General features: G+C 39.9%; 2 protein-coding genes across 2 annotated transcripts; both read right to left on the bottom strand.

Moving 5' to 3' along the window:
- Window positions 1-33: 33 nt before the first annotated feature.
- On the bottom strand, window positions 34-4171 carry LOC135462037 (uncharacterized). Its single transcript, XM_064739372.1, has 3 exons — window positions 4087-4171; window positions 1862-1999; window positions 34-323 (listed from the first exon to the last, which is right to left on the bottom strand). Exons 1-3 carry the CDS (start codon window positions 4169-4171, stop codon window positions 34-36), a joined length of 513 nt encoding a protein of 170 aa, XP_064595442.1.
- Window positions 4172-14571: 10400 nt separating this feature from the next.
- Window positions 14572-19854, bottom strand: LOC135462038 (glutamate receptor ionotropic, delta-1-like). The gene is made up of 9 exons (XM_064739373.1): window positions 19837-19854; window positions 19289-19447; window positions 18350-18571; window positions 17819-17919; window positions 16724-16814; window positions 16139-16466; window positions 15538-15755; window positions 14971-15221; window positions 14572-14809 (listed from the first exon to the last, which is right to left on the bottom strand). Exons 1-9 carry the CDS (start codon window positions 19852-19854, stop codon window positions 14572-14574), a joined length of 1626 nt encoding a protein of 541 aa, XP_064595443.1.
- Window positions 19855-20101: the final 247 nt, after the last annotated feature.

Raw genomic sequence — 20101 nt, forward strand, 5'->3', positions numbered from 1 at the left:
TGGAGCTCTCTTTAGTTCTACAAGTATATAAGTTCAACATTTAGGTTTTGCAGTCCAAGCATGATAACCCAGTGTAATAGACCTATCACCTTGGTTGTCGTCCAGAATCAGCGCTAGATGATCCAGGTTAATCTTCTGTGACTGCAAGATGTCGATGGCGGCCTGAAGAAAGTGGAGTGTTGACGGAGAGATGGAAGGTATGTCCGTGGAGCAGAAGGCCAGGGCGATGTAGAGTGGGGTGGAAGAACCGGGTTCTTCCCACAGGTAACAGTCTGAGGTCAGGTCTAGAATCGCTGTCCAGTTACCGTCCAGTGAAAAGTGCTCTACAATGCAAGATTGAAACGACAAATTTAATAAATTAATAAATTAAGGTAATTCCAAAAGCAAACATATTTATTTGGTGAGAAACCACATCATCGTTGAAATAAACCCGTTGACCGTAACACTATGGTTCAAACTCTGTAATTCCATTGCCTCTTGCAGATATATGAAAACATACACACCAAGAAGAGCCAGTTTCATGCACAAACTTGTCCATGTTCCATGTACAAAATCCCAAACTAAATCCTAATTTTCCTAGCCTAATACAATGCATATTTCCCTCGTTGCAATTTCGCTGTAATTATAACCGTTCCAGAAAGTAATAAAACGTGATTACCAAATTTGTAAACGCTAATAGAAACAGATCAGGTGATTACAAAATTTATATCCGCTAATATAAACGTATAAAGTGATTACAAAATTTGAAATCGCTTATATAAACATATAAGGTAGTTATAACATTTGTGATCGTTACTACAAGCCCCAGGTAGTTATAAAACTGATAATCGTGGCCATTAGCATTTGAGCCCCAGGTAGTTATAAAACTGATAACCGTGGCCATTAGCATATGAGCCCCAGGTAGTTATAAAACTGATAACTGTGGCCATTAGCATATAAGTCCCACGTAGTTATAAAACTGATAACCGCTGCCGTACGCATATGAGCTCCAGGTAGTTATAAAACTGATAACCGTTGCTATAAGCAGATAAGCCGAAAATAGTTTTAAACTGATAACCGTTGACATAAGCAGGTAAGCCCCAGGTAGTTATAAAACTGTTAACCTTTGCTAGTAGCATATAAGCTCCAGGTAGTTATAAAACTGATAACCGTTGGTATGAACATATCAGCCCGAGGTAGTTATAAAACTGATAACCGTTGCTATAAGCATACAAGCCCGAGGTAGTTATAAAACTTATAACTGTTGCTATGAACATATCAGCCCCAGGTAGTTATTAAACTGATAACCGTAGCTATAAGCGTATAAGCCCGAGGTAGTTATAAAACTGATAACCGTTGCTATAAGCATACAAGCCCGAGGTAGTTATAAAACTTATAACTGTTGCTATGAACATATCAGCCCCAGGTAGTTATTAAACTGATAACCGTAGCTATAAGCGTATAAGCCCGAGGTAGTTATAAAACTGATAACCGTTGCTATAAACATATCAGCCCCAGGTAGTTATTAAACTGATAACCGTTGCTATAAGAATGTAAGCCCTAGGTAGTTATAAAACCGATAACCGTTGCTATAAGCACTAGGTAACTGTCAAATCAGTAACCTCTCTGGTAAGCACCAAATCCATATATCTATACCCATACGTTTTTACTGCTTTACAAAAAAGTTTTTTTAATTAAAAACTTTAAAAAATAATTAGCATGATTTTTTTCTGTGTAGAAAACTTTTTTCTGGGAGAATATCGGTTTGCACACATCACTTGTTGACCACCATCATGTAGAATGCCTCATCTGTGAGATTCCCTTCGCTAGTTATTCAAAGGCTATTCGAAGTTGGAGGGAAAATCAGATGGTGGATACTTACGAAGGGCCAGCATGAAGACATTAGTCTGGTTGATCCACATTGTGCTGTACTCCAGAGGTGTGTCCGTCCCGGCATCTCGGTACGTGTCAAGGGTGGCTTCCAGCCAAGTCTCGCTCCAGGCTGCATCATACGGGACTACTGTAATGTGTTAAGTGGTATTTTATACATGTAGTATACACAATGTCAGTAATGGTTACGCTCGTTATACATCACAACATATGGTGAAATGTGCCAAGGGGTATTTTATATTATGCAGAATGCCTATATATTAGTTAGATGTGTTAAGTATTATCTTATAGTATTCAGAAAATCCGCAACAGTTAGACTCCACATGTAGTGCGGCACCATAACTTAATGTGTTAGCTCGGACGAAACCCACAACCATTCGCAAGAGTTGGCAGACCTTTACACAGCTGTACATGAAGGCTGCAGGTCAACAATCGCTTTACTCACTGAAACATACTAGCCCTCAAAGAACCGAGAACACACTGTTAAAATTAAGATTGATGCAAAATGGTATCAGCGATGAAAAGACATATTTGACGTTCCAGACGTACACTTTGTATGTCGTTTAGAAAAGCATATGATACTATTTAATCACCATTTTAACGAAATCTTGCACCACCCATTTTGTTCGTCACCTGTTCATATAACAACCCTGAATATATTAACACCTATACCCAGTTAAGACTATAGCAGTACAGAAGACGAGACAACTTAGTGTAGAGGTTCTAGAAGCGGGAGGTTTGAATCATATCACACAGCAAACAAGGTGTAAAACACTCTACGGCACATGATTAAAACACACAAAAATGCAAATCACATTGAATATTGTGCTAATCACAGCAAGATAATATTCACACGCTCAGAATTTACATATGTGCATGTACTGGATACCCTTTTGCATACACTCTGGAATCGTTAAATGAAGGTGGACAAACTTCTTTTGCTGTAAATGGTTTAAACTCTTACATTTCCTCGCTTAATAGGATCGCATGAGTCATGTCATCTCGTTGCAGTTTTTTATCAATAAAGATGAGGTGTTACATTCTACCTCCTGTTAATTCTTTAGTATTATTTGTGTACGTCAAGTGCCTATGAGGAACCCACGAAGGATTTGTATTGTTACAGTGCGTGTATAAAAGTGCTGTAAAGGATCTGAATCTAGCTCCTGCTAGTTCTTGATCAAAGACTTCGCATATTTGACTCCAGCTCTTGCCAGCTCTTGATCAAAGATTTGGCATATTTGTATCCAGCTCCTGCCACCACTTAATCAAAGACTTGGCATATTTGAATCCGGCACCTGCTAGTTCTTGATCAAAGATTTCGCAAATTTGAATCCGGTTCCTGCTAGTTCTTGATTACAGACTTTGCATATTTGAATCGGACCCCTGCTAGATCTTGATCAAAGACTTCGCATATTTGAATCCGGCTTCTGCTAGTTCTTGATCAAAGACTTTGGATATTTGTATCCAGCTCCTGCTTCTTACACAAGCAATAACACTGTGTGTTTAAATCCAGTTCCAGTTAGTCCTTAATAATAAATAAGATTGAGTATTCGAATACAGCTTCAACTTGTCATGAGTAAAGTCGAAATTAGTTTCAACTATGTAGGTTATAGCCAGGGAGTTTTATGTGTTCATATATTTGGAGCGGCCGTGAAGGAGTCAAATGCCAATTTATCAAAGAGTTATAATTCCAACTTTACTGTTAGTGTATATCATATCAGTGCCTTATGAGTAAACATTAGTGAAACAAACAAATCATAAAACAAATAAATAATTAACCAAATAAATAAACAATGTAATACATGTCGATGTAATAAATGGTGGTGTTGGGTTGGCATTGTTCTTTGGTATGATTGGCCTAGAACTAGGTTCAGATTTACGTTCACGAGCACCTGTGGTGTACAATGTAGTCAGTCCCCATTCACGGCTAGGGATTCGGACGCCATAAATAATGTATGTAACAACTTTCACCGCAGTCATCACTGATCACGTCTTCAGGCAAATATTCTTTACTCTTTAAGTAGTTTGGCCAATTTACGTCAATGCACTTTAATATAGTCCTACCATTTGGGCTTAAGTCAGCTCGACATGGAGGCTGCAAATCCACAGCAATGTACACATAAATAAAGTGAAGTATATATACTCACCGCACTGTGCTTTTTTGTGAAGAGGTGTTTTATATCAATGAAAGAAACTCCATTAGAGTATTTTACTTACGTATATTTAGCTTGTCCAGGGCTTTGGTGAACCCCATGTAGTGAGTCAACAAGACTATTGAACAAATGGTCGATACCTTCGCCATGGTGCTTCATAGTTAACCTGTAAGTAAAGAAATGCTTTAGTTAATTTACAAGTATCAAGCTAAAATTGGCGTAACGTGCGAAAGGCAACATTAACGAGTTCGGAATATGCCCTCAGTTCTATTCGCATCCAGTGTGGAAACAACTGTATTTGTACAGTAATAATCATCTGTTTTCCCCCATCTCAAGCTGGCTTCCACTAAGGCAGTACGTGAGAAGGTCTGTGAGTAACCTGCGGATGGTCGTGGGTTTACCCCAGGCTGCACCCGGTTTCCTTTTCACCATAATGCTTGCCGCCATCATGTAAGTGAAATATTCTTAAATCACCAATGATATAAATCAATAAATAAACCTCTCTTTTTGATCCTTGGCTGATTAACATAACAATCGGTGTTTACCAAAAAACAGTGTAATGCAAAAGTGGAATCAGATGCTAATGGAAGATATAAGGACAAGTTTGACTTTATTACAAGTCACGGATCATCGATTTTAGAATCATTCCATTCGTGCATGACAATCATCGTCTAAGTTAAAACAAACATTTACAAAGTGTTGAAAAAATAAGGAAACATCTTAATCTGCGCATGTGCAACCATTTGTCTCCAAAGTACATTTGGATAGATGCGTGGTGTTTCCATGGCAACTAAATTTGTGCGTCATCCCACACGAAATTCTCTTTTGTTTCGGTACTGTTATTTACCTGCACTGGCCATGTCGCAACATACAGCTGCCAAAGCTGACTATATTCGAAATGCTATCAATGTTTTCGATTTCCCAGCGAGATGTATTATACCATATTTAGCAATATAGCCAATCCCTTCGCTATGTTTGTCGTCAAGCTCAACTACTACACGGAGCCATAGTTCCTGTACAATTTGTCATCGCCTGACAAAATACATTCGTACAACGGGAATAAACTATATGTTTCGCACCTTTGTATAAGCGGTGAATTATTTTTTTTTCTCCGCCTGGATTCCCTGACAGAGACAGAGGAATGCGTAACGTGCAGGCTATGCCTTACCTGTATAGTCGTCACTGTGTTAGTCTGTCCTCCTCCATCAGGCACTCAACAGGACCCACAAATGTAGTTATCGTTCATTCCTCAACCCCTGATTTCTTCTTGCAGCGTGTCGCCAAACCATCAAATGACGAAAACGACGTTTGGGCAGTAGAGTGACGCGTGTATGAACCAGCGTTCCAATAAGACACCACATAAACACTATGTCCCCTGGTAACTCAACAGGATTGAAATCGATCAGGCTGTATTTTGTCAGGTGCCGTGCCGTGGCCACGTCAGCCCAGTAGGAACGATGGTGGATATGCTACGGGACGGTCAGAGGGATAAAGACGATAGTGTCCTTCTGTCTGTTGTTGACGGTAAACCCTGCTCGGAAATCTCGGGTACATTGATGAATTTGCCGCCTGGGCTATACACTACACAGAGTCTACGTCATAGCTCCAAGGCCGATCTGCTGAATTAATGTAAGCAGCTAAAAGTTAGATTTTATCAGCAATATTATGTAATGTTTTTTTCCCTCTTTCTGTGTGAGATATTTACTCAGACGAATGTTCTCCAAGCAAACCCGCTCTGGATTCACAACCACATTCGCTACGTCGATTAAATAAATCAAAGACACATTAACGAGCCAAAAAATCAATAATTTACCCGATAACCTTTTATTTGGTAGGTGCTACGCAAATATATACAGTACTATGTCACATATGTAAATGACGCGTCCGCTGCTTGTTGGCATTAGTTGCCGGTGTGAAAAGCCGATGAATGGAGCCATCAGACGTACTCACTACTTGACGCTCAAATCAAAGACGTTCGTCACAGTTAACTGTCTGTCGATCTTCGTACTAGCTCTTTGGCTTCTTGATGGTATCTCTGCAACTTAGAATGTGATTGTATGGTGGCCGATATGTGCCATTTCGTATTTTCTTACTTTCACTTACTTGTTTTAGTTATGGTGAAATTACGAGAAAGGAACGCATGAAGACAAAAAACGCAAAACTATTACAATGTAAAAAGGCAAAAATAACAAACCAGGTAAAAATGTGAAAATAAAGTATTAAGAAATTACGAAGATATTGACATGAAAGTATTTTTTGCAACTTGCTTGTGGACAGCATAATAGAATCAGAAGGAGAAAAAGTGCGAAAACGAGAATGCAAGATCTGGAGAAAGCTAAAAAGACACAAAATTATTTATTTATTCATTTTTTTGTTCATTTATTTATTCATTTATTTATTCATTTATTTATTTATTTATTTATTTTGTGCTTTTGGCCGTACTAATATTCATACGACGGCGGCAAAAAGACCGGGGCGGAGTCCGAACGGTGGGACCTCTTTACGTACGGAGAGGGCATGCATGGTCTCGCAGCATTCACAAACACAAGATGTTCCGAAATACTGTACCGACATTTGCTATAGCCAGTCGCGCGAATAGGTATAAATGACATTTGTGAGCTCTTAATGAAACAAGCGAGATACCGATTGATTCCACTTTGAAGTTCAAATATCGCATTTACTCATTTTTTGTATTCATTTTTATCTTTTGTTCTTTTTCTTACTCTCGCAATTTCGGAATGACTTAACGCTTGAAATGAAGTAAACACGAACTAGCATAATTCATCCACCATGGGATGGTGCTCAGTCAGGAAGCTTAAAATTAGACTGCAGTACAGCTAAGTTTTCATTACATTGTCCCTGGCGAATCAAAAACAGCTGTTTGTAGGTTAAAGGGCTTAGAATTTATATTACAAAGACAGTTGAAAGTTCTATCAAGATGTCCAGCAGAACAGGACAAACCAAAGTACACCCTTTTATAGACACGGTAGTCTGAAATAAATGGTCGGAATAAATAAACTACTACCAGATTTCCGGAAAACCATTAAAACTATGGGAAACCCCCAAACACTATGGATGCCACTAGGCTTCTACCGGAGTTATCGGAATATCATCTAATTAATAGGAATGCCACCAAGCTAGTTGGGAAACCACCAAAGGAAGGAGAATGTTACGGAAAGGGTGGGGAAACCGCGTGCATTTTGGGAATACGACCGCAAAATAATAAAACCGCAACACTAAATGGAGTACATGTACTACCAGAAGTATGGAAGAACCATCAAAATTATGGAAAACCGATCAGGATTATACCCGATTAATTTGCTTGAAGGCGACAACTTTCGCTCAGAGTGACTACACGAAATTTAATGGAGCTCCTTTGAGACCATTTGCCTGTCATCAATATGACGTAAGCACTGAGCTAGCTTGTAAAGTCTGTGCTAACATACTGATGTACTGTGACCATGACAACCATACCAACAATATGATGTAAGCACTGAGCTTGCTTGTGAAGTCTGTGCTACTATACTGATGTACTGTGACCATGACAACCATACCAACAATATGATGTAAGCACTGAGCTTGCTTGTGAAGTCTGTGCTACTATACTGATGTACTGTGACCATGACAACCATACCAACAATATGATGTAAGCACTGAGCTAGCTTGTGAAGTCTGTGCTACTATACTGATGTACTGTGACCATGAGAACCATACCAACAATATGACGTAAGCACTGAGCTTGCTTGTGAAGTCTGTGCTAACATACTGATGTACTGTGACCATGACAACCATACCAACAATATGATGTAAGCACTGAGCTAACTTGTGAAGTCTGTGCTACTATACTGATGTACTGTGACCATGACAACCATACCAACAATATGATGTAAGCACTGAGCTAGCTTGTGAAGTCTGTGCTACTATACTGATGTACTGTGACCATGACAACCATACCAACAATATGATGTAAGCACTGAGCTTGCTTGTGAAGTCTGTGCTACTATACTGATGTACTGTGACCATGACAACCATACCAACAATATGATGTAAGCACTGAGCTAGCTTGTGAAGTCTGTGCTACTATACTGATGTACTGTGACCATGACAACCATACCAACAATATGATGTAAGCACTGAGCTAACTTGTGAAGTCTGTGCTAACATACTGATGTACTGTGACCATGACAACCATACCAACAGTATGATGTAAGCACTGAGCTTGCTTGTGAAGTCTGTGCTAATGTACTAATGTACTGTGACCATGACAATCATACCAACAATATGACGTAAGCACTGAGGTCAAATCCGACCTTATGTTATACCAATTGTTATTTTAGAGACGTGCAGAATCTTCATGATCCCAACGTATGCGTCTTGGGTTCACTGATCAGACAGGTGCTGAAAAAAGGATGGACCTAGAGACCATGGACAAGGGAAAAGAGAAGGGCTCATTTTAGTTATGTTTCAAGTATGTTAAATGCACTCTAAGCACTAAGCAAGAAAATCCCCGGGACAAGCAGTGGGGAAACGTGTAAATCTCATTGACGATACAACACATAATATATTGACAAATGGTCATACTGGAGCGGATCACGTCAAATATGTTTCATTATAATCAGAGTGGCCGCGTTCTCAGGAATACATAAATGTTTACATTCAACATGTTCAATGATACAAACAACTTTCAGCCACAATTTGCATCTGGAAGGTATGATAAATCTCATAATCATCTGAATCAGTTCATTGGACACACCTCTACAAAACTACTTACAATCACTTATAATATAAGCGCCTCTTAACAATCTATTCAACAAATACATGCCCAAAGTCATTCCCAAGAGAGGTTCTCCTGATAACATAATCCCGCTGAAGACAAACAAGGATTCTATGAAGACAAACAAGGATTCTATCTTTTAATCTAACCCTGCAGGTAGCTAACCTGTATACGAGAGCTGCACAGTATTACTAGTATGTTACGGTCAATTTAAGAAGTCTAAATAAACCATATGGCTGCGATAGACATCTACTTGGATAATACGGACAGACTGGCATGTTTCGGCCCTGGCGTAGATGTCCGTCAAATGTAAATCCTTGCATTTTAGATCTGTTAAATGTAGTCCACACTGTGGAAAACAGCTGCGGTTATTTGACTTGAGCAGTGTTCTTTGGTGGAATTTATCCAAATTTATCCCATTTTCGAGCCGAATGACACAAAACGGGATGACAACAAAACGCTGTCATCGTTAACACAATATTTAAAAAAAACTCTCTGGGTGAGACCTGGCGGTGTTTTGGAGATGTTTAGCTTTCAATCGCGTGGGCAAACGAGCTGTTCATTCCAGACAAGGTTTGGGCAAAAAACTGTCGAAATTTCCCCGCTTTCACTCAGTGTTATCTTGGACTTACAAATTCCCATTCTGCTGTGGGAAATGTGCGTGTTGTATTTTGACTTGCTTCCACCATCTGTGGTCGTAAACTTATTAAACGTAGTCCAAAAAAGACATGACGTTGAAGAACTTTCAGCTTACACCATATCTACCAATTATATGCGTGTATTATAAAAAAAAAATTTTGTCGATGGTGACTCAGTCAATTTACAATAAAACTGTTCATCCTCAAGTTTGTGAAGGAAAGCGAACTGACCGGTGGTGGAATCCTAAACTTACCTATCCATGGCCGGGTTTGAACTCGCACTTCTTGTCGCGAATAATAAGCAAACTATTCAGCAATGGCGTTAGATTAGACAAATCTTTGGGGAAAGCATCCTTGTGCTGCTTGTGATATGTCACAATAAGTATTATATAGCTTTGAATACAGATTGGCCATTCCAGGCACAAACAACTATATTAATATAACCTACAGAGAATTTACGTGGCTGTGAAGTCATGGCAGTTGGTATAAAACAGTGCTCTTTCTCTCTCTAAAGCAATCTGCTAAAACATTATACAATTATACATGATATGTGGCGTACATACATCGTACAGATAAACGAACAGTTACTGTACAAAGCGCAACTGAGAGAGGCCATATATGTTATGATTAACGGTATGTCGTTTAGCTATTTTCATTTTTTTTCTTAATTTTTTTGATAGAAAATAAAGCCTATAACATTCTTTGTACATGGATGTTTACAATATGAATTAAAACTGCTTCTCATAGCATATATCTCTCTAATTTAACTCTTTATATCTCTTCTTAGCTGTTTGACGGTTTGTGTTGAAAACACTTCCTGTGATTGTTTTTCCGAAACGTCTATTGTGGTTGGCGATTAGTAAGCAGATGTTTGATTGAACACATAACCTCATAACCCTGCAGTTGTACCAATGCTTTGAGAGGAAGACAATCTAGATATATCGTAAGTACTTGGTGTTTATCATCGCAGCTGTTTATTTAGATGTGTTTGAGTGAGATACACACCGTCATACTCTACAAACAGCTTGCCTGGACGGATCATGAGACAAGACGGTTGCCCGGCACGCCCCTCGCACCTGCTCGACACATTGACCCTGCCTGGCCGTGTGGTCGGTCGTGCTCGCATTCAAGTCGATGCTGTCATAACTACAGCCGATCAATTCTTCCGGGAAAAAGCTGGAACCAAAACACAGTTTGTTCTAGTTTATTTACCTTGCATATTTGTTCGGAATTCAAAGTACTGATATCAAATCAATACACATGTACTGCGAATCAATAGTTTTTAATATCATAAATCGGCGCCTAACAAATACACGCTGGAATAATACCTGATTTGACCACCCAAAAACCATATCGATCTGCGCACTTTGATGTTATAGTTTTAATTGATTTGATGTACACAACACTGGAGAAAGGTGCACAGAGTAAGGAATGTACCGTTACTAGGTGTGAGTGAGTGTAACCAGCATAGACTGTATGAGTGAAACGCCGGTGAACACTGTGTTAAAGGCATCTAGACCTCTCTGTGTGTGCGATCAACTGGTGGACACTGTATAACCAGAACTGTGTGTGTGAGTGAGGCGTTGGTGGACACTGTATTCAGTGCAACCAGAATTGTGTGTGTGTGAGTGAGACGTTGGTGGACACGGTATTCAACGTAACCAGAATTCTGTGTGTGTGAGTAAGACGTTGGTGGACAACGAATTCAATGTAACTAGAACTGTGAGTGTGTGAGTGAGACGCTAGTGATTATTGCATGGGATTTAACCATACCTGTGTGCGTGTGTGTGAGACGCTGGTGGTCATTGTATGACATGTAACCAGGGATGTGGCGTGTGTGTGAGACGCTGGTGGTCCTTGTATGAAATGTAACCAGAACTGTGTGGTTGTCTGTGAGACGTTAGTGATCATTGCATAGGATGTAACCAGGGATGTGGCGTGTGTGTGAGACGCTGGTGGTCATTGTATGACATGTAACCAGGGATGTGGCGTGTGTGTGAGACGCTGGTGGTCATTGTATGAGATGTGACCAGAACTGTGTGGTTGTCTGGGAGACGTTAGTGATCATTGCATGGGATGTAACCAGAACTGTGTGTGTGTCCGTGAGACGCTAGTGATCATTGCATAGGATGTAACCAGGGATGTGGCCTGTGTGTGAGACGCTAGTGATCATTGTGTGACATGTAACCAGAACTGTTTGTGTGTCCGTGAGACGCTAGTGATCATTGCATAGGATGTAACCAGGGATGTGGCGTGTGTGTGAGACGCTAGTGGTCATTGTGTGACATGTAACCAGAACCGTGTAGTTGTCAGTGAGACGCTAGTAATGATTGTGTGGGATATAACCAGGGATGTGGTGTGTGTGTGTAAGTGTGTGAGACGCTGGTGGTCACTGTATGGGATACAACCAGAGCTGTATGGGTGAGACGTTTGTTGTCTCTGTGGGGGATGTATCAAGAACTCTGGGTTGTAGACTTTGTCAACTACTGGTAAAACTACTCGAATTGACGTCAGTTTAAACTACGTTATGCACTGAGAATATAAGACAACCCTTGCCAGCGAGTCTGCAATACATAGGAAGTTAGATATGGATAAGAGTTTTATGTTGTCCTACAGTGTGCATACAGGAAAAAGCAATATAGGTTGAATATAAATTCAAACCAAATGGTACTCAGAATATGTGTAGAAAGTAGAAAATGATATTGATATATTTTGATTGTTGTTTATCCCTGGGGTCTGCTCGGTTTCTCCCTCCATGATGCTGACCGAAGTCGAACAAATGAAATAATCTTGTGCTTGGCTTAAAACCCCAATAAAGTTACAAAAAAATTTGTCTCAAGACTATTGAGGTATACGATAGCGGTCAGTTTTATGAGAGGGGGGGGGGGGGGAACCCGGGGTAAGCAACGGCAAAACATTGACGAACGTCAGTATATGTCATATACAGATTTCAACGCCATCTTGGTGGAAAAGAATTTTTCAACTGACGCTAGACTGCAAAAGCCGACATGCAAGCGTCGGAGACCGATTATTGTCGGCAAGGTCCAGTAAATCCTGAGAACAGGCAAATCCACGAACTCTTCTTCCCGTGTGATAAGCTATTGACAGACAAAGTCGATTGCAATCTGCTTCGGATATTTTTGTGAGAATCATAGAACTTTAGTTTACCCCAGTTTCCATTCAACGTACATACATGCGTTCATCAATCAACCCTCATAGTCATCTAAAACGTTTTTGCAACACAACGTCTTATTACTTTAATTTATTTCTTTATTCTTTATTTATTTATTTGATTATGGTTTTCCGCCCTACTCGAGAATATTTTTACTTGTACGACGGCGGCCAACATGGTAGGAGGAAAACCGGACAGAACCTGGGGGAAACCCAGGCAAGGTCTAAAGATGACTTCGAATGTACAACGATGTCCAGATTTATGGTTGGCAAAACCCTGCTCACAAACCAGAACACAAAGCCTGCAAAACTGCTGGACTAGTTGCATTTTTAAATGTGAAATCTAAAATGTCATGTCCTCCACCTTATCTGTATAAAATACTCAAAATAGAACCAGATGTATACTTCGTTAGTATTTGTTGCCCCCGGCTAGCCCGAGTGTAACATCATGGCCATAGAATACATTAATCAGGTTGTCACAAAGCCTGCACATATAGGATGTGACTCCACTGCTAGAGGCAAGTCAGCTGTGGTAACAGACTACATCTTGTAGCTTATCATGTCCACACATGTATGATGCGACACCACTCTCAGACACAGGCCAGCCGTGGTATCACAATGTCCGTGCAGGTGGGGTGTAACTTCACATTCCGTGACAGTGGTAAAGGAACAGCATCTCCTATAGAATATCACCAAATAAGCAAAGTAACTCCGAAGAAACTCATTTTGACGATCTCAGTATGTCGATGTTATTTACGTCATCCTCAAAACTGTGCCACGTAAGGCCTATTTTAGTTGTATATACACGTATATAATCGGCTCCCAGAAAAGGATCATTAACAAAAATGTGTAACAAGATAAGCCTGGTGAAAACTTTTATAGTGTTGTTATAGTGTTAGTGTAAATAAAGTCGAAAAATTCAATATCGTAGAGAGCGTGAATATGCAATTCTTCAGAGTTACTTTGCTTATTTTTAGTGCCAAGTCAGTGGTTCCACTGGATATCTACCATATTCTCTGTTGGGCCCAGTTTATGGTAGCGTTGAACCAAGAGAAAGCCGTACAAATACAATGTTTTTAAATAATTTTATTATCCTGACGTGTGAATTTGCATATATGTGTAAAAAAAATACTAAGAGTGTAAGACCTTAATGACATTTGTTTTTATCTAGTCAAATAAGCAGATATAATCCGACGATTATATCGGTGTATGGGTGTTACTCTTAGTAGTACGTAATGTAATATCTCATTTGTGAACTTGTTACGCTAAATACTGTACTTATAATACGTGTATCTGTGAAATAAAAGCAAAAACTGGTCGTAATTTGTACACCTTATCAGAGTTTTACGCCTACATGTCAACTTACCACAGTCGCCTTCTGTGCTTGATTACCATTAATTTTACACCTCCGGTGACCAACCGTCGGCTTACATCAACTTGCCATATCGTCTCCTGTACACGCTAACCATTAATTTTACACTTACTTCGCCTTACCACTTTATTGTGAATTGATAATGAGCTCTACTCCTTAGTCAACTTGTTACTCATTTCTCTACGCAAGACGATAGAGATTTTACACCTATACGTCTATTATTCCTATGGTTATCTACACACGATAACAGAGCAGTTTACACTTCTGTTAATCTTTCAAGTTGTTCTGACGCCGTCCTAATGTTTACATTTAGACACACAACGCTAGCATCACTCACAATGGGAGAGTCGCCACTAACAGCCCAGCTCTATTTGATAATCTCATTAAGGAGATTTGAAATGATACTGTTCATAGAACTTTATTGTAGAAATTGTATAATTCATGATATAAAATACACGCAAATTTCAAATGTGGCGGAACCGACATTATTATAACAGCATATAAATGGCAGGGAGGAAGAATTTATATATTCTGTCCCTTCCGCTTGTATCATTTTAAAGACAATTGGTGCACAATTATAACTTGTTTGTGGATTTATTGTTGGAAGGAAATTTGTTCTGATAGACTGCTCTGTGGCAGTATCACCTCCACAAGCAAACAGATACACGCCAACGAAGCCGCTATAGCAAAAATAATGAATGGTCCCCCGGTACTGTCCAGACCGAGGCGCTTGGCCTGACTAGCTGGACCGGAAGTGTCGCAGGTGTCACTGGTGGGCCACCACTTTTGTCTCCAACGCTCGATCAGGCCAGCTTCCTGCATCCGAATAATCCTGCCCAAACCAAGTAAAACCAGAAACGATTAATGTAAACAAACCTTACAGTCTAACAAGGTTTACTTTATCATGTCCATCAATACTTCAATAACCGACCGGTCCTGTCATATTTGACCAAACAAAGAGTGTTTACCGATGGGATAAAAATCAGAACTCACTGGAATGACACGTCGTCAACCATGGGAGAATCCTCCGGGAAAACAAACCCGACACCGGCGTTGTTGAAAGATTCCTCTGCTAACATGAACGTTTGACAATTCCTTTTGACAAGGTACTCCAGTTGAGCTTTGTCCACCATAAAGGCGTATTCTCCAGATCGAACATATTCATACGCCTCGACATTATCCGTCAGTCTCGGCCCGTCCTGAATCTTCCGCCAGATCTCACGATAGACATCTGTCGTACCGGCCTGGCAACATGAATCCCGGACAATGACTACAGGGATTGAAAAATCACTGCTATTTCTGTACTTTTATTATGAGTATTGGCTGAACAGGCAAACGGAACTGAACACGCATGTCCTCTGACCACTCTTATGAAACCCAATGCAGTTCAAACATCTGTACAGGTGATGGTCGTGCCTTTTTTAATTCGGACCTCTACTTACATTTATCTGAATGCCCCTTGTCCGATTTTATCCAGGTCCTTAGATTGGGCCGCGATCAACACAGAACAATTTAAACCTACACCATAATTATCCTGCTATTGAGATGAAAAATACATACCCTGAACAATGAGTATATGTTAGTGCCTGTCTTCACGAGGGGAGTGATCTCGTCGTTGTTAGCCAGGTCCTCCAGCGTGTTTATGGGTTTGTCCAAGATAGTGACGGTGAGGAAGGCGGCCAGGTTGGCTGTGTAGGAGGACACGATGAGGATGGTGAAGAGCCACCAGAAAGCTAGGATCATCCTACTAGAAACACCCCTTGGATGACTCTCACCCCCTGAGCATATGCACAAAGGATAGCTTTAGATGCTGTACACTCATGATTACGTACGGGAAACGGTATATTAAGCCAACAATAATGCTTCTTCTTTCGTGCATATCGGCCATATCGACCAAAGACCTATTTATTTAACACTGTTTCTAATGTTAGTCTCTAAATCCATTTGTAATGGAATGAAATAAATAGTTTGTGCAAACTTGCAAATCTGGTTTAGAAAGCAAGTGGAAGAAAAGCGCAAGTAGTTTCTTCCATGGTAAAGCAATGTAAGGAAATTAACTCTCGGGAAGAAAGTTTGTCAAAATGTTTTGTAAATTCCTGAAATTGTAGACAGTAAATAAAAACAAAAGAGTGAAATTTAATAAACGTTGATGTTGTATTACCTTGTTCCATCAATGATGCAAAGATAAGCCAGAGACTTTCCTTAAAACCATATTTCCAGCTGTCTCGCCCACTAGCATCGCTATCGAGAGGTGGTGGAGTAAGCCTGTTGAGGAAAAATAATCCGAGCCCTATGACGGTAACTGAGGCCCCGATGGCTAACCAGACGTAACCATTGAATGGCTGGAACATACGGAACAACTTGTTAGACTGTTCTGTCGGCCTTTTCATCACAATGCCAATTCCGTCCTCCATAAACGGAGTGGTGAAGTCAATCCCTCGCTCACGCTCAGCTGTGATGCCGAAGGGGCCAATTCCAAAGTCTAGTTCCTATCAGACAGGGATAAAGATGTTTTACCAATAAAGTGCTTAAGTACTTATTCATTAGAGATCAACACACAATTTATAGAATTAACAATTTGAAAATCGAGTCGGTAAGATCCACTTTTGTAAGTTTGATCCCACGTTGGTTTCAGGGCGAAATGTTCATAACGAGATAATTTGATAAACATGATTGCTAACTTAACATAAAGGTAGTTCTAACTGGGCATCTACAAATCATCTACAAATTAGACTGACGGGCTTACCTTGCGATTTACCATGCCTACAATACCGTTAAATGAGCCGTTTTTCTCCTGGGAACCCCACTGACTGTCCAGAGGCTCGACAAGACGGTACCTACAACAAGAAACATGTTGTTACAACAAGACTACACTTGTCACCTAGATGCTGTACGTATTGTCCAGCTCCCGTTTTCAGGATCACATGACGCCTAGCCAGCAGAACTGTGCTTGTATGGTCGCATGACTTTTACCCAGCAGAACTGTTCTCATTATACCAAGATGTCTGTCAAGCAGCAATATTTTTATGATCACATGACATCTAGTCAGTAAAACTGTTTTGATGATCACAAAGTGTTTAGGTAGCATCATCAGGATACTGTTTTGATGATCACAAAGAGTTTAGGTAGCATCATCAGGATACTGTTTTCATGATCACCAAATGTTTAGGTAGCATCATCAGGATACTGTTTTCATGATCACAAAATGTTTAAGTAGCATCATCAGGATACTGTTTTCATGATCACTAAATGTTTAGGTAGCATCATCAGGATACTGTTTTCATGATCACCAAATGTTTAAGTAGCATCAGGCTACTGTTTTCATGTACACAAAGTGTAAGTAGCATCGGGATACTGTTTTCGTGATCACAAAATGTTTAAGTAGCATCATCAGGATACTGTTTTCATGATCACAAAATGTTTAAGTAGCATCATCAGGATACTGTTTTCATGATCACCAAATGTTTAAGTAGCATCATCAGGCTACTGTTTTCATGCACACAAAATGTCTAAGTAACATCAGGATACCGTTTTCAGGGTCACAAAATGTTTAAGTAGCATCATCAGGATACTATTTTCATGATCACAAAGTGTTTATGTAGCATCAAGATACTGTTTTCATGATCACAAAATGTTTAAGTAGCATCAGGATACTGATTTCATGATCACATGATGTCTAATAAGACATGTCTAATAAGAAATCAAACTGCCCAGAAAAAAACACTTTCACAAGTAACTCTCCACTTTCCCCAAGCGTTACGCACAGCAATTCGCAGTACGCAAGCCCTTTAAGTGCATGTAAAACATGCTGAACACCCAACCTACAGTGTTCATATCTTACCTAAAGTTGAGCTGAAGTGCGAGTTCATTTAATATATCCACACAAAACCCGTCATAGACTCTTCCTTCATCAGACGTGTTAACTCGGACAAATGGTACGGCCTGAAATAAGGCAGAGAAACTAGACTATAATCATTAGAGTACGATGTGTTTATGACAAAAGTTCCTGCGAACAAATGATACAGCCTGAACTGAGGCGGATAAACTAGACTACAAATCAGTTCACACCCGGATACAGTGAGTTAAAAACAACAGCTGAGGCGGACTAATGGTACAATATGAAATGAGACAGAGAAACTACAAACCAGTACACACTGGAACATGGTAAGTTCAAAACAACAGCTGAAGTGGACTAATGGCACAGCCTGAATTGGCAGAGAAACATATACATGAAGTAACGTGTATGCGCGGCAACATGAGGATTGCCTGCTCTTTATCATTTAAAAATATCTTTAAATGCTGTCAGAGAACGATTTTTTTAACTATAGCCTAATCAAGATTTTGTTTTATTCCTTCGCAAAACAACTGTTACCTCCTTGGTGCCGATGATAAATGTCACATTATTGAAGCCTCGCGCTGAGTAGCGAAACACTTCCATGTCCACCTGAAGGCCTGTTGCATGGTTCCATGAGCCCACAGGGATAAAGTCCGTAGAATTGTCTACTGGGCGTAAGGAGAGAATCTCGTGCTCTGTATTCCCGTTGTATCCATCCGCATCAAAATATAGTTCCCCAGTCAAGCCCGAGGATTTCAACTCATGTAAGAATAAACAATGTGGAATATTACTTCACATTAAATTGGAATAAATACCAAGTGTTTTATTGCACAGAGAATCCAGTGAACTGGCTGACGTTAAACTATTTGCTAAAGGATGTTTTCTTCTGGCAAGCAATTGGCATAATTGAAAAGAAATCAGTACTCACATTTCTAATTACTGGTAATACGGCTCCAACAAAATAAAACAAATAAACCAGTATTGTGGTCGGCATTAATATGAATGGACAAAATTAATATGAAAATTAAGGCACTTACTTATTATGAGTTACATGTATCCTGTAATTTTTTTTTGTAATTTAAAGACCGCATTAAATACTTGACATTGCGCATATTTCGTTTACAATAAGAGTCCTTTTTACAAGATTCAGTTTCCAGGATTTAATTTTTCACAGCTTTGTTCGGTTGATCGATGCTAACGTGCACTCTTTTAAAGCGAAGTACCAGTGGGAAGCAAGAGGGTCTAGATAGCGTAAAGACTACAGCATGTAAAGTCAGACGAGAGTGGCGACGACAGTGTGATAGTTGACAAATGGTTACACGTTACCGGTGAAATCTGTCCTCCTGTGAATTCACCTCAGTTATTCTAACTGGTCATGTAAATGCTTAAACAGCAACACCTTACACGACCCTCGCACCTTGGCATGATACATACAGAAATACAGAGATGCAACAAGGTAAGTTAGTGCAGGAGTACCTTTCGTAACCCTTCCATGACAGGTTCGCCATATGCCCACGGTATGAACGGAGACTCGCTGCAGTTTAAGCTCTCCGAGCTGTTCTTCTCCACTGTTTCGGTCAGGTACACGATGTTAGCAAGCGCAATCAGAGCGTCAATTAGATAGGCGTCTTTGGGCTGTGAATAAGTACCATATTATTTTAACAGTATATTAAATGGTGTCAGGGAAACCAAAAACTACTGCTATCTTGTGCATGTCTGCTATGTCAGATGGTGGTTCTGTACCATAACCTAATTAACGTGCGCTTGGCCTTACCATGCTACTATATATTACAAACCCTATAAAGCAGAGCAAATCATCAGTCATTACACTAGAATACCAAGAAATTCGCTGATGCAGTAAATGTAACACATTTTTATTTGGTGAAAGACTCTCTTTCGTTATCTAATGTAGCTCTGCCATGTTAGCACATAGAACTTATCTAATCGTACTGTAAGTTAATCATCAGGCAGAAACTGTCCCCTTAAAAGACAGAAACTGTACTTTTATCAGACAGAAACTGTACCTTTATGTCTGGTACCATCTCCGCTATAAAAGAAGACAGGGATGTTGCACATGAGCTATTCGGCCACTTCTTCTTTACTAGGGCCACGTTTGCATTTGGGGCGGTATAGGGAAATGCGGGAAATGTGGACAAGTCGTTTCGTACAAGAATCCAGAAATACTGATGAGTGAACAGATTAAGGTCGCTCGCCTGTAACATAAGTATAGGTGTGTCAACCATGTGCTAAAGTCCTAAATCAGAGTACTGGGCAAAACAAACAGTCCCG

This window comes from Liolophura sinensis, chromosome 1, assembly GCF_032854445.1.
Source record: "Liolophura sinensis isolate JHLJ2023 chromosome 1, CUHK_Ljap_v2, whole genome shotgun sequence".
NCBI lineage: Eukaryota > Metazoa > Mollusca > Polyplacophora > Chitonida > Chitonidae > Liolophura > Liolophura sinensis.

What these genes read in the sequence shown, in the direction of transcription:
- LOC135462038 (XM_064739373.1), bottom strand. An exon ending in TAGGCATGGTAAATCGCAAG is followed by an intron (nt 16,467 to 16,723) that starts GTAAGCCCGTCA and finishes CCTGTCTGATAG; the next exon opens with GAACTAGACTTTGGAATTGG. An exon ending in GTTGACGACGTGTCATTCCA is followed by an intron (nt 14,810 to 14,970) that starts GTGAGTTCTGAT and finishes TGGTTTGGGCAG; the next exon opens with GATTATTCGGATGCAGGAAG.
- LOC135462037 (XM_064739372.1), bottom strand. Translation starts at nt 4,171, where the DNA reads ATGGCGAAGGTATCGACCATTTGTTCAATAGTCTTGTTGACTCACTAC. An exon ending in CCTGGACAAGCTAAATATAC is followed by an intron (nt 2,000 to 4,086) that starts GTAAGTAAAATA and finishes AACACATTACAG; the next exon opens with TAGTCCCGTATGATGCAGCC. An exon ending in TGTCTTCATGCTGGCCCTTC is followed by an intron (nt 324 to 1,861) that starts GTAAGTATCCAC and finishes CTTGCATTGTAG; the next exon opens with AGCACTTTTCACTGGACGGT.